The sequence below is a fragment of the Bufo bufo genome, chromosome 5 (genome assembly GCF_905171765.1).
Source record: "Bufo bufo chromosome 5, aBufBuf1.1, whole genome shotgun sequence".
Lineage (NCBI taxonomy): Eukaryota > Metazoa > Chordata > Amphibia > Anura > Bufonidae > Bufo > Bufo bufo.
Window position 1 is genome coordinate 549,185,391 of NC_053393.1, and position 16,345 is coordinate 549,201,735.

The window sequence follows — 16,345 nt, forward strand, 5'->3', positions numbered from 1 at the left end:
GTGATACTGTCTGCTCAGCTGTATCTAATCCTATCCTGTGTGATACTGTCTGCTGAGCTGTGTATCTAATCCTGTCCTGTGTGATACTGTCTGCTGAGCTGTGTATCTAATCCTGTCCTGTGTGATGCTGTCTGCTGAGCTGTGTATCTAATCCTATCATTTGTGATACTGTCTGCTGAGCTGTGTATCTAATCCTATCCTGTGTGATACTGTCTGCTGAGCTTCGTATCTAATCCTATCCTGTGTGATACTGTCTGCTGAGCTGTGTATCTAATCCTATCCTGTGTGATACTGCCTGCTGAGCTGTGTATCTAATCCTCTCCTGTGTGATACTGTCTGCTGAGCTGTGTATCTAATCCTCTCCTGTGTGATACTGTCTGCTGAGCTGTGTATCTAATCCTCTCCTGTGTGATACTGTCTGCTGAGCTGTGTATCTAATCCTATCCCGTGTGATACTGTCTGCTGAGCTGTGTATCTAATCCTATCCTGTGTGATACAGTCTGCTGAGCTGTGTATCTAATCCTATCCTGTGTGATACTGTCTGCTGAGCTGTGTATCTAATCCTGTCCTGTGTGATACTGTCTGCTGAGCTGTGTATCTAATCCTATACTGTGTGATACTGTCTGCTGAGCTGTGTATCTAATCCTATACTGTGTGATACTGTCTGCTGAGCTGTGTATCTAATCCTATCCTGTGTGATACTGTCTGCTGAGCTGTGTATCTAATCCTATCCTGTGTGATACTGTCTGCTGAGCTGTGTATCTAATCCTATCCTGTGTGATACTGTCTGCTGAGCTGTGTATCTAATCCTATCCTGTGTGATACTGTCTGCTGAGCTGTGTATCTAATCCTATCCTGTGTGATACTGTCTGCTGAGCTGTGTATCTAATCCTATCCCGTGTGATACTGTCTGCTGAGCTGTGTATCTAATCCTCTCCTGTGTGATACTGTCTGCTGAGCTGTGTATCTAATCCTGTCCTGTGTGATACCGTCTGCTGAGCTGTGTATCTAATCCCATCCTGTGTGATACAGTCTGCTGAGCTGTGTATCTAATCCTATCCTGTGTGATACTGTCTGCTGAGCTGTGTATCTAATCCCGTGTGATACTGTCTGCTGAGCTGTGTATCTAATCCTATCCTGTGTGATACTGTCTGCTGAGCTGTGTATCTAATCCTGTCCTGTGTGATACAGTCTGCTGAGCTGTGTATCTAATCCTATCCTGTGTGATACTGTCTGCTGAGCTGTGTATCTAATCCTGTCCTGTGTGATACAGTCTGCTGAGCTGTGTATCTAATCCTATCCTGTGTGATACTGTCTGCTGAGCTGTGTATCTAATCCTATCCTGTGTGATACTGTCTGCTGGGCTGTGTATCTAATCCTGTCCTGTGTGATACTGTCTGCTCAGCTGTGTATCTAATCCTATCCTGTGTGATACTGTCTGCTGATCTGTGTATCTAATCCTGTCCTGTGTGATACAGTCTGCTGAGCTGTGTATCTAATCCTATCCTGTGTGATACTGTCTGCTCAGCTGTATCTAATCCTATCCTGTGTGATACTGTCTGCTGAGCTGTGTATCTAATCCCGTCCTGTGTGATACTGTCTGCTGAGCTGTGTATCTAATCCTGTCCTGTGTGATACTGTCAGCTGTGTATCTAATCCTCTCCTCTGTGTATCTCAGCCGGTGGTGGGTGGGGTCCCGCAGTCGCTCAGTATTAGGGGGATGGGTTGGAGGCATTTCGTGCCTCAGGGTTCGGGAGCAGGAAGAGGGGGAGGGGTGGTGGACTTCTCATTGTGACTGTAGTTTGGAGTCCGGCAGACATGCGGGGGCTGCTGGTTTTGGGGTGCGTTGCTCTTGGCGTCTTCTTGGTGACGGCGTCTCCCCAGGACCAGGCTCAGCCTGAGGTAGAAGCCAAGGATGAGGGAGCGCAGGTAAGTGACCCCAGAGAGACTTACTACTACAGCAATGGATGTGATCCTGCAGAGATACATTGTGTGCGATCTCCTGGTGTGGGATGATGGGAGTGATACATTGTGTGTGATCTCCTGATGCAGGATGATGGGAGTGATTTCACGGTTTCATTATGAGATTTCCTCTCTTATAGGGAGAGTTTGTCCATATCCGGGAAATTCGATCCACGGGAGACAATAAAAAGAGAGGCAAACCGCTCCGGAGGAACTCCGGGTTGTACTCCGCCCTGATCAAACTTCCCACCACACGGGACAAGAGGGTCAGTATACACTGTATAGGGCAGTGATGGGCAAACTGCGGCTTTCCAGCTGTTGTGAAACTACAACTCCCAGTATGCCCAGTCTGCCTACAGCTATCAGCCTACAGCAGGGCATGATGGGATTTGTAGTTTTACAACAGCTGGAGAGCCACAGTTTGCCCATCACTGGTATAGGGGAAGTCATCGAATCCACAGCAACTAATACTCCCATCATCTATTGCAGAACACACAACAGCAACGCAAGAAATGCCCTGGATGTTTCTCACCTGTGTTTAACTTGAAGGTAATGTCCCCAATCCACACCTCCCCTAATGCTCTAACTAGTGGTGGCTGTATAATCTGTATGTAGTGAGCTCCCTCTAGTGGTGGCTGTATAATCTGTATATAGTGAGCTCCCTCTAGTGGTGGCTGTATACTCTGTATGTAGTGAGCTCCCTCTAGTGGTGGCTGTATACTCTGTATGTAGTGAGCTCCCTCTAGTGGTGGCTGTATAATCTGTATGTAGTGAGCTTTCTCTAGTGGTGGCTGTATAATCTGTATGTAGTGAGCTCCCTCTAGTGGTGGCTGTATAATCTGTATGTAGTGAGCTCCCTCTAGTGGTGGCTGTATAATCTGTATATAGTGAGCTCCCTCTAGTGGTGGCTGTATAATCTGTATATAGTGAGCTCCCTCTAGTGGTGGCTGTATAATCTGTATATGGTGAGCTCCCTCTAGTGGTGGCTGTATAATCTGTATATGGTGAGCTCCCTCTAGTGGTGACTGTATAATCTGTATGTAGTGAGCTCCCTCTAGTGGTGGTTGTATAATCTGTATGCAGTGAGCTCCCTCTAGTGGTGGTTGTATAATCTGTATACAGTGAGCTCCCTCTAGTGGTGGCTGTATAATCTGTATACAGTGAGCTCCCTCTAGTGGTGGCTGTATAATCTGTATGTAGTGAGCTCCCTCTAGTGGTGGCTGTATAATCTGTATGTAGTGAGCTCCCTCTAGTGGTGGCTGTATAATCTGTATATAGTGAGCTCCCTCTAGTGGTGGCTGTATAATCTGTATGTAGTAAGCTCCCCCTAGTGATGGCTGTATAATCTGTATGTAGTGATCTCCCCCTAGTGGTGACAGTATACTCTGTATGTAGTGAGCTCCCTCTAGTGGTGGCTGTATAATCTGTATGTAGTGAGCTCCCTCTAGTGGTGGCTGTATAATCTGTATGTAGTGAGCTCCCCCTAGAGGACTGATTTATACTGACTTTAGTATAAGAGTAGAAGCCGCAGAAGAAGGAAGGGAGGATAGAGTAGGGGTTGTGCATGTTTATGACGCCTGGGCGACTCTGTGACTAAATGCTAGCACCACAGCTGGTACATTTTGCCTCTGGATCTTCTTGGCAGAGAGGAGAGAGCCTTCCCAGCTCTGATCTCTTATTTTTCTTGACTTCCCAGTTGAAAGATGTGAAGGTCCTCGCCCCAGTGTCACGTCAGCAAAGGGTAAGTAAAAAGTGAAGGTGTGCAAGCCACTGCTCGGAGGCGCCCCTTTAAGAGCCAGGGCTTAAAGGGCGTCTGTCAGCAGCTTTGTCCCTATGACACCGGCTGACCCGTTACACGTGCACTTGTGTTGGTCCCATGTTCATACAGTATGCTTTAATATATGCAAATGAGCCTATAGGAGCAACGGGGGCGTTTCCGTTACACCGATGGGCTCTGCTGTCTCTCCAACTGCTGCACGCCCTGGACCAGACAGTGTGAACGTCCTTACACCTGGACCTGTCAATCAAAATGCAGAGGATGTGGCAGTTGCAAAGAGAGCTGAGCTTCTAGGTGTAACGGTAAGGCCCCCGTATTACCGCCACCTCCATCAGTCCATATACACCCACAGAGGCCACAGAGGCTTCTTGAGCAATAAGACGCCCACGGGAAATTCCTCCTTCATCACTTCTTATGGGATTAGGCAGAAAGTGAAGGGCGCAGATGACAAGCAGCTGGACCCTGAGGGGCGACATCTGGATTTCTGTAAGCAAAGCAAGAAACGGGGCGAGACGGGGGAGCGTAGATTAATGGGAGGACGGAAGACATTAAACATCTCCAGACTTGTTCATTTCCGTCGTTGTCATCACGGCGTCCAGCGAGTGCGTCACGTGTCTGGAATCCTGTGAGAGCAGACGCAGGCGGTTTTATCTGCTGTGCCGGGGTGCGGGGTGTAGGGACCAAACGCTGGAACATCAGCAAATGTAGATCCAAAATGTGCAGATGGGGGGCGCTGTTCTACTGGTGGAATAGTGCTGGGAGAGGGCATGTCCCAGAAATGACAGATCGTGATCACACTATTCCTGACATACTCTGTGCTGCTGGGAACCTTAGTCTGTGACCTTCTATTTGTCTCCATTCTGCATCTGACATATAACACTGCCATATCCAACCCCTACTAATATCATTACCTGATCAGCACGCCCCTCTCCTGAAATACTCTGTGCCGCTGGATAGACTCTGCTACACTTCGGCCTCACACAATATCAACAGACACCTTTCCTGAAATACTCTGTGCCGCTGGATAGACTCTGCTAGACTGTGGCATCACACAATATCAACAGACTCCTCTCCTGAAATACTCAGTGCTGCTTTGAGAGACTCTGCAAGACTCCGGCCTCACACAATATCAACAGACGCCTCTCCTGAAATACTCTGTGCCACTGGATAGACTCTGCTAGACTGTGACCTCACACAATATCAACAGACTCCTCTTCTGAAATACTCTGTGCCGCTGGATAGACTCTGCTAGACTGTGGCATCACACAATATCAACAGACTCCTCTCCTGAAATACTCAGTGCTGCTTTGAGAGACTCTGCCAGACTGTGGCCTCACACAATAATAACACACTACTCCTGTAATCCTCTGTGCTGCTGGGATCGATGCTCCTTGTTCTGTGACTGTGCACATGATTAGCACACTCCTTTCCTGTAACACTCTGTGCTGCTGTTACCTGCAGCCCGCTCTTCTCCAGACGGTCAGATGGAACTCTTCTGAGCGCTATTATTTTCCCGCACAGGACTTAGATGAACACGAAAAACTGACGAGGAAGCACAAACATCACAAGGAGAAGAGTCACACGAGGAGGAGAAAACACAAGAACCATGAAGACCGGCACGCCCACTTTCAGGTAACCAGTCAGTCACACTGTATCACCCTGTTAAAGGGACAGTCGCTTATTTAGCTGCATGCGCCATGCTGGTATTGAGTCTTACAGATAACGCTGGGTTGGGACTTAAAGGGGTTCTCCAACATCAAATGTAAAAAATGACAATCAGACGTCCTTTAATTCTTGTATAATGAAACGGTCTGCACCTTGGAAATATAGTTTGTGTTTCCTTTTGCTATCATTTTCAAGACCATTGCTTGCTGTCGGTGAATATGAGCATTCATCGTTACATTTACATACTGAAAACGTTTTCTGACCTAACACTTCTCACAGGGTTTGTTACAATGTATTAGTGTACGTGCAGGTGTGGCCTGTGTGCTGGGGATACTAGTCGGAGGGTCCACAGCCCCCGCCTGTATCCTGCGTCATCGAGCTCATGTCTCCACCACAGGCAGAAGACGCGGAGATCGGACATAACCAAAAGAGGCACAAACACCACAGAGGGAAGGAGGACAGAGAGCAGCACCGCGGAGGGAAGGACCGAGAGCAGCACCGCGGAGGGAAGGACCGCGGAGGGATGGACAGAGAGCAGCACCGCGGAGGGAAGGACAGAGAGCAGCACCGCAGCGGGTTATTCAGCGCCCTTAGCAGGGAGAGCATAAATATGGACTCTAATGGCAGACAGGTAACAATCCACATGTACAAGATATACCACACAACAGTGTACAAGAAAAGAATGTTCATAATACATGGGGTAGCGCTATAGTAGTTATACATAGGAGGCAGTATTATAGTAGTAATATTCCTGTACATAGGAGCAGTATTATAGTAGTTATATTCTTATACATAGGAGCAGTATTATAGTAGTTATATTCTTGTACATAGGAGCAGTATTATAGTAGTTATATTCTTGTACATAGGAGCAGTATTATAGTAGTTATATTCTTGTACATAGGAGCAGTATTATAGTAGTTATATTCCTGTACATAGGAGCAGTATTATAGTAGTTATATTCTTGTACATAGGAGCAGTATTATAGTAGTAATATTCCTGTACATAGGAGCAGTATTATAGTAGTTATATTCTTGTACATAGGAGCAGTATTATAGTAGTTATATTCTTGTACATAGGAGCAGTATTATAGTAGTTATATTCTTGTACATAGGAGGCAGTATTATAGTAGTTATATTCTTGTACATAGAGGGCAGTATTATAGTAGTTATATTCTTGTACATAGAGGGCAGTATTATAGTAGTTATATTCTTATACATAGGAGCAGTATTATAGTAGTTATATTCTTGTACATAGAGGGCAGTATTATAGTAGTTATATTCTTGCACATAGGAGGCAGTATTATAGTAGTTATATTCCTGTACATAGGAGGCAGTATTATAGTAGTTATATTCTTGTACATATGAGCAGTATTATAGTAGTAATATTCTTGTACATAGGAGGCAGTATTATAGTAGTTATATTCTTGTACATAGGAGGTAGTATTATAGTAGTTATATTCTTGTACATAGGAGGCAGTATTATAGTAGTTATATTCTTGTACATAGGAGCAGTATTATAGTAGTTATATTCTTGTACATAGGAGCAGTATTATAGTAGTTATATTCTTGTACATAGGAGCAGTATTATAGTAGGTATATTCTTGTACATAGGAGCAGTATTATAGTAGTTATATTCTTGTACATAGGAGGCAGTATTATAGTAGTTATATTCTTGTACATAGGGGCAGTATTATAGTAGTTATATTCTTGTACATAGGAGCAGTATTATAGTAGTTATATTCTTGTACATAGGAGCAGTATTATAGTAGTTATATTCTTGTACATAGGAGGCAGTATTATAGTAGTTATATTCCTGTACATAGGAGCAGTATTATAGTAGTTATATTCTTGTACATAGGAGCAGTATTATAGTAGTTATATTCTTGTACATAGGAGCAGTATTATAGTAGTTATATTCTTGTACATAGGAGCAGTATTATAGTAGTTATATTCTTGTACATAGGAGCAGTATTATAGTAGTTATATTCTTGTACATAGGAGGCAGTATTATAGTAGTTATATTCTTGTACATAGGAGGCAGTATTATAGTAGTTATATTCTTGTACATAGGAGGCAGTATTATAGTAGTTATATTCTTATACATAGGAGGCAGTATTATAGTAGTTATATTCCTGTACATAGGAGGCAGTATTATAGTAGTTATAGTCTTGTACATAGGAGCAGTATTATAGTAGTTATATTCCTGTACATAGGAGCAGTATTATAGTATTTATATTCTTGTACATAGGAGCAGTATTATAGTAGATATATTCTTGTACATAGGAGGCAGTATTATAGTAGTTATATTCCTGTACATAGGAGGCAGTATTATAGTAGTTATATTCTTGTACATAGGAGGCAGTATTATAGTAGTTATATTCTTGTACATAGGAGGCAGTATTATAGTAGTTATATTCTTGTACATAGGAGGCAGTATTATAGTAGTTATATTCTTATACATAGGAGGCAGTATTATAGTAGTTATATTCCTGTACATAGGAGGCAGTATTATAGTAGTTATATTCTTATACATAGGAGGCAGTATTATAGTAGTTATATTCCTGTACATAGGAGGCAGTATTATAGTAGTTATAGTCTTGTACATAGGAGCAGTATTATAGTAGTTATATTCCTGTACATAGGAGCAGTATTATAGTATTTATATTCTTGTACATAGGAGCAGTATTATAGTAGATATATTCTTGTACATAGGAGGCAGTATTATAGTAGTTATATTCCTGTACATAGGAGGCAGTATTATAGTAGTTATATTCTTGTACATAGGAGGCAGTATTATAGTAGTTATATTCTTGTACATAGGAGGCAGTATTATAGTAGTTATATTCTTATACATAGGAGGCAGTATTATAGTAGTTATATTCCTGTACATAGGAGGCAGTATTATAGTAGTTATATTCTTATACATAGGAGGCAGTATTATAGTAGTTATATTCCTGTACATAGGAGGCAGTATTATAGTAGTTATAGTCTTGTACATAGGAGCAGTATTATAGTAGTTATATTCCTGTACATAGGAGCAGTATTATAGTATTTATATTCTTGTACATAGGAGCAGTATTATAGTAGATATATTCTTGTACATAGGAGGCAGTATTATAGTAGTTATATTCCTGTACATAGGAGGCAGTATTATAGTAGTTATATTCTTGTACATAGGAGGCAGTATTATAGTAGTTATATTCTTGTACATAGGAGGCAGTATTATAGTAGTTATATTCTTGTACATAGGAGGCAGTATTATAGTAGTTATATTCTTATACATAGGAGGCAGTATTATAGTAGTTATATTCCTGTACATAGGAGGCAGTATTATAGTAGTTATAGTCTTGTACATAGGAGCAGTATTATAGTAGTTATATTCCTGTACATAGGAGCAGTATTATAGTATTTATATTCTTGTACATAGGAGCAGTATTATAGTAGATATATTCTTGTACATAGGAGGCAGTATTATAGTAGTTATATTCCTGTACATAGGAGGCAGTATTATAGTAGTTATATTCTTAACCAAATTTATTTTTATTCAAAGTAAGTAAGGCATATCAATCGATCACAAACCATCGTAGCATCACTGGTAAGGCAAAGTCACAAATCGGTCATGGAAGTGACCACAAATGCATGTCAGTGCAACACATGTTGTACAAAATGATACATCAAATGTGACAGACAATAAAAATCAAATATAACACAAATAAGAGGAAAAGAGAGGGAAAGGAAGGGAAAGGAAAGGGGGGGGGGGGGAGGGGAGTTTTCCCCAACTCCATCAGGGGAACTTCCTATATGTCTTCCAGGGCGACCAGATTTTCAGAAAGCGGGAACGCGTGCAAGATTCCCAGTGGGCCAGCTCTTCAAACCTGTAGATCTGATCCACCTTATCCCTCCACATCGAAACAGTGGGAGGTTCAGTATCCTTCCAAAGCAGCGGGATGAGCAGTCTCGCCGCCGTGATGAGCATAGTAGGAAGATCAGATCTACAGGGGGAAAGCGAGTCATTAGGGCACCAAAGCAGAATCAGTTTAGGATCCAGCTTAACCTGCTTAGCACACACCTCATTTATCAGAGCTTCTATACTGGTCCAGAACGCTTTAATCTTTTCACAGTGCCACCAAATGTGTGACAGAGAGCCTACGTCTTTTCTACACCTCCAGCACTCACTTGGGAAATCTGCATTAAGCCTATGCAAGAACTCCGGGGACTTGTACCATCTCGTGAGCAGCTTATACGAGTTTTCTTGTACCTTAATACAGCGGCTAAAGCCGTGAGAGTGTGTAAGGACAAAAGCCCTTTCCGGGTCTGTAAGGTGGATGGACAATTCCCTTTCCCATGAAGAAAGGAAATGTAGCTCAGGAGGGGAGGCTGAGAGTAACTCCTTATATATAGTAGACAGCGGTTTAGGGATCCTACGGGCATCTGATAGTCTCTTAGACAGCCAAGAGGGGGTTCCAGAGGTGGTGGGGGGTGGTAGCTTAATCATCTTAATTTCCTTCTGCAGGGCAAAACTCTGTAGGAAGGAAGCTTTTTTGACTTTAGGGTCATTCAAGACCGTGGACCAATCCAGGGACCCATCCGGGGACCTAATCTCACTTAAAGGGATCTCGGCCAAAAGAGGCCAGATACCTGAGGGCTTCTCGGCTTCCGGATGGACATAAAACTGTAAAGAGGAAAGCGGAGTACCCGGTATGGGAAACTCAAGTGTTCTATCCTTAAACTGCTTGGCCCACTCAACAAACATACCCTTCCATAGGAGTGGCAAAGAGGAACTACCCGGAGAACAAGGGGACAGCCCCCAGAGAATCCGCTTCATTCTAGTGGAGAGCAGAGAGCGCTCAAGACACACATATGGAGCACTATAAGTGCTATTGAGGAGGGATAGACCTCTAAATAGTTGAAAGGCCACATAGTAGGAACGTATGTCGGGCAGACCAAAGCCGCCAAACCTCCTCTCTCTGGTCAGCACCGAATAAGCAATTCTGGAGGGTTTACTTCCCCACAAAAAGAGGGAGAAAACTCTGCGGATGTCTACAAAAAATGAGTGCGGCAGCCAGATAGGCAACACCTGCAGAAGGTACAAAAATTTAGGAGCTATAAAGGTCTTGAGGTAGTTCCTCTTGCCACACCAGGAAATAAACGGCAGTCTAATAGAGTGCAGCTGCCTCCTAACTGAGGACAATAAGGGGGCATAATTCAGAGCAAATAAGTCCTTCGCCTGAGCCGGGACGTGCACTCCCAGAAATACTATGTCTTTTGTAGCCCAGTGAAAGGGGGTAGTAATCTGAAGGGCCTCTTTAACCGATTCTGGACAAGTAACGTTTAGGGCCATTGACTTGCTATAGTTGATTTTAAAGTTTGACACATAGCCAAACTCCTCAAAAAGAGACAAAAGCCTAGGGAAGGATGTTTCGGGATTGGAGGTCATGATAAGTAGGTCATCTGCAAATGCGGCTGTCAAGTGGGTCCGAGAATCAATGGTCAAGCCCCTAACCGCAGGATCCTGCCGGATCTTACACAGCAAAGTCTCCATCACTATGACAAACAGAGATGGGGAGAGAGGACATCCCTGCCTCGTCCCATTGGATATGGAAAAGGAGGGAGAAAGCGTACCATTTATTTTGAGTTTGGCGGACGGGGCTGAGTACAGAGTGAAGATCGCAGATATAAACGAATCTGGGAAACCAAACCTCGACAGGGCCCGCGACATATAATGCCAACCGACCCTGTCGAAGGCCTTCTCCGCGTCTGTGCTCAGCAAAGCCAGAGGCGTAGAGGAGCTTCTAGCCCAGTCCATAAGATGGAGCAAACGTATCGTGTTTTCACAGCCCTGTCTGCCACGCACAAACCCCACTTGCTCGCTATCAATAAGATCCGGCAGGATCAGCTGTATTCGCTGCGCCAGAATCTTGGCCCACCACTTGACATCCGCATTTAGCAGTGAAATCGGGCGATAACTGCCACAGTGGAGGGGGTCTTTGTTTTCTTTATGGATTATAGTTATGTGGGGGGGTAGAGAGCCTCCAGACAGGAGGAAATTACAGAGTGCCTGAAAGTGAGGAGTCAAAACGTCTTTGAAGGTCTTGTAATACGATATAGGGAGTCCATCCGGGCCTGGACTTTTACCTGAAGGAATGGAGGAAAGGACCTTGCCAATTTCCTCTCTTGATACAGGGGCGACTAGTTGGGAAGCTTGTAGGGGCCTAACAGAGGGCAGCTTCAGAGTGGACAGGAACTCATCTGTGGCTTGCTCAATAGAGGCTGAACCAGGACGGTCTGGAGTGGGGAGGTTATATAGATCCGCATAAAAGGCACTAAACGCTTTCGCTATATCGTGAGTCGACTTGTGCTTATTGCCTTTCGCATCTAGAATAGCAGGGATAAATGAATCCGCATGGCGTTGCTTAGCCATGGCAGACATCAGTTTATTCCCTTTGTTCCCATGAGCATAAGCTTTAAACCTGGAGCGGAATATAAGTTTCGCTGATTTGGCGTTGAGCAAGTTTTTCAGTCCCGTCCTGGCCTCCGCTAATTCAGCAGCCACAGCCTGAGCCTGGGTTTGCTTATGGGTCAGTTCAAGACTCGCTATGCGGGACAGCAGGTCATCTACAGCCTTGGAGCGCAACTTTTTAACATGCGAGCCCAGGGAAATTAATTCTCCTCTAACCACTGCCTTATGAGTCTCCCACAAGATGGAGGGAGAGGGAGGGGGGTCGCCCACTGCATTAAGAGAGAAGAATTCAGACATAATCCGGGAGATTCTAGCTGCATTGGTAGGGTCGGAGATCAATGTGTCATTAAGACGCCATGTTCTCTCTCGTTTAGGAAGAGCTGTCATAGACACTCGGAGAAATACTGGGGCGTGATCAGAAAGCGTAATGTTCCCAATCCTCGTGTCTACCACCTGAGAAATATGGGGGGAGGATAAAAACAAGTAGTCCAACCTATGGAAGGATTTTTTAGCGTTTGAATAAAACGTATAATCCCTACCAGAGGGATGCATAGTGCGCCACACATCAATAACCCGCAACTTCTTCAGCGCAGTCTTCAGACGTCGTAGAAGTTTGTGGGATAACTCAGATCTCTGAGAGGACGAGTCAAGGCCTGGCTCCATAGTCACATTAAAGTCACCTCCTAATACAAGCATGCCCTCACTAAAAGCCTGTAATTGCTCAAGAGTCCGAACGAGCCAGGGGATCTGACCTCTATTGGGGGCATATAAATTAGCCAGGGTAACAGGCGCGTCAGCGATGTGCCCCCTAACGAATAAGAAGCGACCATCAGTGTCCGCAAGGACAGCGGAGTGTTTGAAGGGTAGGCGCTTGTGGACGGCCACGCTGACACCCCTGCTAGCCGAGGCAAAAGAGCTATGGAACCATTGTGAGAATGCGTTTTGGGACAATTTCGGGATCTTCTCTGATTTAAAATGAGTTTCTTGGAGGAATACAACGGAGGCTTCATCCTTCAGTAACAAGGAGAGCACCTGAGACCGCTTACATGGCTCGTTCAGACCCTTGGCATTCAGTGAGGCAACTACAACAGAGGCCATAGTGAAGACAGAGGAGGCCTGTCGGCCCAGAGCAAGAGGACATCCAGTCTGGAAAGCCACGGACGGAGTAAGGAGAAGAAAGGGAGGAAGGAGGACAAAGGGAAAGTCAAAAGAAAAGACATAACAAATGAGACAGTAACACAACCCAAATAACAAAGAATGTCTCCCCATGGACAGGGAGCGCGTGACCCCACCCAGCATCTGACACAATGGAGATCCTTTTTCATAGCGGCGGACAGCCGGGATCTATCAGAGGGGGGCTCCTGTGGGGCCACCGGTTGTGGAAAGGAAGGGGGTGAGGGAGAGGAATTAATCAGTAACATAACTGACAACAGTGCAGACATATAACCCCCGCATAACTAACAGTGCATTCAGTGCTCTAATGCACAGCTCGTAACCTGCATCTCGTGCAGGCAAGGTAGTAAAGCATAGGGTCAGGCCCAAAACCCATGAGAACGGGGCAGTGGGCCAAGACCTAAAATAAGTCCAAAACCAATGGACAAACGATGAAAATTTAGCTCAGACAGAGCCAGACAGAGTTCCTACGTCCTGGGACCCAGCAAAGTCACAGAACATTGAACTCAGTGAAGAGTGAACAAAAGCGCCTTCAGCGCCTCCCGGAACAGAGTCAGGTAACAGGTGCTTGCGACCGGCCTTTTCCTTGTTTCCCAGCTCTGGAAGGTGAAACTTGCTGCCACGAATCTATACCCGGAGGGGTAGGCAGGGGATCCCCTTGATCAGCCGGCATCCACGAGGGAACTGTGATGGGTTCAATCCCAAGAGGGCCCCAAATAGCTTTCAGGTCACCCGGGGTCCGCACCGTATACTGCCTCCCGTTTTTCAAGATGGCCAGACCGAAGGGATAGAGCCATCGGAATGGCGTAGCTGTGGCTTTAAGGGCCCCTAGGAGCGGCTTCACGATGCGCCTCTTGGCTAAGGTGGAGGGGGCCAGATCCTGAAAGAATAGGACTGGGGTCTCACCATACATGATGCGGTCGGCCTCCCTTCCCGCCTTGAGCAGTGCAGCAGTGTCCACGTAGCTTAATATGCCGCAAACAACATCCCGCGGCGGCTCACCAGGTTTTGGCTTGGGCCTTAAGGCCCTGTGGATGCGCTCGATCACAATCGGAGCTGCTCTCTCAGCTCCCAGCAGGGAGGAGAAAATTTCGCATGCGACTGAATGAAGCGCGTCAATCGCAATATTTTCGGGTAGGCCGCGGATGCGAATATTTCGCCGCCGGCTCCGGTTCTCCTGATCCTCTATGCGCATCAGCGCGTCGTTTAGCAAGTCTCTGTGGGTTTGCAGGGCTGCACGGGTCTTACCCTCATGCACCAGGATGGCTTCCTGTGCGAGCTCCAGGGACTCCACACGATTCCCAATCTGCCGCAGGTCTCCTTTTATCTCCTCCAAGTCCTTTTTAAGAGGTGCAAGAGCAGATTCCAGGATGTCCCTGAGATCTGTTTTGGAGAGTGAGGAGCTTGTTCGCAGTGGTCTGCAATCTGATACATCAGAAGTGCTTCCTGCCTCAGAGCCTTCCTCTGCTTCTGAGAGCTGCCGCGCCCTCCTGGTTGTTGTAGCAGCAGCAGGAGTCCTGGACTGTTTCTTGAGGTATTTATCCATCTCCGGTTGCCTGGAACGGGCCCCTGTCGGCTCTGGTGTCTCAGGGTGTCGATCCTTGCCTAGTTTCCCCATTGGCACTGAGTAAATAGCTAATAAAAGGGGCTATAATAGCTGCCAGGGAGAGGAGCTCAGGAACAAGCAACCATTCAGCTCCAAGGTCAAGCTCCGCCCCCTATAGTAGTTCTATTCTTGTACATAGGAGCAGTATTATAGTAGTTATATTCTTGCACATAGGAGGCAGTATTATAGTAGTTATATTCTTCTACATAGAAGCAGCATTATAGTAGTTATATTCTTGTACATAGGAGCAGTATTATAGTAGTTATATTCTTGTACATAGGAGGCAGTATTATAGTAGTTATATTCTTGTACATAGGAGCAGTATTATAGTAGTTATATTCTTGTACATAGGAGCAGTATTATAGTAGTTATATTCTTGTACATAGGAGGCAGTATTATAGTAGTTATATTCTTGTACATAGGAGGCAGTATTATAGTAGTTATATTCTTGTACATAGGAGCAGTATTATAGTAGTTATATTCTTGTACATAGGAGCAGTATTATAGTAGTTATAGTCTTGTACATAGGAGCAGTATTATAGTAGTTATATTCTTGTACATAGGAGGCAGTATTATAGTAGTTATATTCTTATATATAGGAGCAGTATTATAGTAGTTATATTCCTGTACATAGGAGCAGTATTATAGTAGTTATATTCTTGTACATAGGAGCAGTATTATAGTAGTTATATTCTTGTACATAGGAGCAGTATTATAGTAGTTATATTCTTGTACATAGGAGCAGTATATATATATTTTTTGTATATAGAGAGGACACCGCAGAGGGAAGGACAGGAGCCAGCACCGCAGAGGGTCTCTCACTACCATTGGCTCGGCCCCGCCAGAGATGGAGTAGATGAAAATGGACAATCATGACAGACAGGTAACAATCTACATGTACAATATGAAGCAGCTGCCACAGGAAATCTGTGCACCATCATCAGACAACAGTGACATTTGAAAGAAATTATTGGAATTTAGCAGTCTGGTGTGTATCATGTCACTCAGGGCTGATTACACTATTGTTGGTGATAATATCTATTGTGAAAGAGCTTACGCTCTAAATTGCTGACCCACTGCTGATATATTACATTACAGGATATAACAGAGTGAAGAGAATCCTCTGACTCTCCATCTTCCTCTTAGCCGGTGTGGACGACGGACGAAGATTTCTAAGTGCATGACCTTTGTAGCCAACGTATTTAGCCTCTATAGCCTCACATCACTGTTCAGTACATAGGACAAGGCGTATCTGTATATTGTCACTGGAGAAGTACTGGCGGATCCTGTGCTGGGACCATGGATGTAGTGTCATCTCTGAGGGCAGGGAAGACCAGAAAGCATATAGGAACCACCACTTGTAATGAATAAAATAATTGCACCAAGAAATGTTGTAATGAAATGTCTCTAATTTGTTTTGTGGATACGGAGCCAAAACATTATAACTTGCTGAGCCCCCACCACACCGTTCTCCCAAATTAGATGGATGAGAAAACCCGGAGGTCTTCATGTGCGTCATTTATGTAAAAGGCCATAAACCATCACTTCCAGAAGAGTGCCAACAGAAACAACAGTAACATTAGAGTGCTCTCTAAAAACAATAGTAACATTAGAGTGCTCTCCTGAAACAATAGTAACATTAGAGTGCTCTCCAGAAACAATAGTAACATTAGAGTGCTCTCTAAAAACAATAGTAACATTAG

The 16,345-nt window shown here is 44.7% G+C and overlaps 1 protein-coding gene across 2 annotated transcripts; it reads left to right on the forward strand.

Annotated features, from left to right (window-relative positions):
* Nucleotides 1-1,768: 1,768 nt before the first annotated feature.
* Nucleotides 1,769-16,039, forward strand: LOC121000783 (splicing factor U2af large subunit A-like). 2 transcript variants are annotated; one of them, XM_040431416.1, is made up of 9 exons: nt 1,769-1,929; nt 2,103-2,228; nt 2,452-2,511; nt 3,659-3,703; nt 5,261-5,371; nt 5,802-5,887; nt 5,930-6,035; nt 15,412-15,525; nt 15,741-16,039. In XM_040431416.1, the coding sequence occupies exons 1-8, from the start codon at nt 1,819-1,821 to the stop codon at nt 15,496-15,498; spliced, it is 732 nt and encodes a 243-aa protein (XP_040287350.1). In that variant the 5' UTR covers nt 1,769-1,818; the 3' UTR covers nt 15,499-15,525; nt 15,741-16,039. The 2 variants fall into 2 exon arrangements, with proteins under 2 accessions (XP_040287350.1, XP_040287349.1); XM_040431415.1 differs by having other exon boundaries at nt 5,802-6,035.
* Nucleotides 16,040-16,345: the final 306 nt, after the last annotated feature.

Coding starts and splice junctions, on each gene's coding strand:
- LOC121000783 (XM_040431415.1), top strand. CDS start 1,819: ATGCGGGGGCTGCTGGTTTTGGGGTGCGTTGCTCTTGGCGTCTTCTTG. Junction 3,704..5,260: donor CAGTGTCACGTCAGCAAAGG/GTAAGTAAAAAG, acceptor TTTCCCGCACAG/GACTTAGATGAACACGAAAA. Junction 6,036..15,411: donor TGGACTCTAATGGCAGACAG/GTAACAATCCAC, acceptor TTTTGTATATAG/AGAGGACACCGCAGAGGGAA.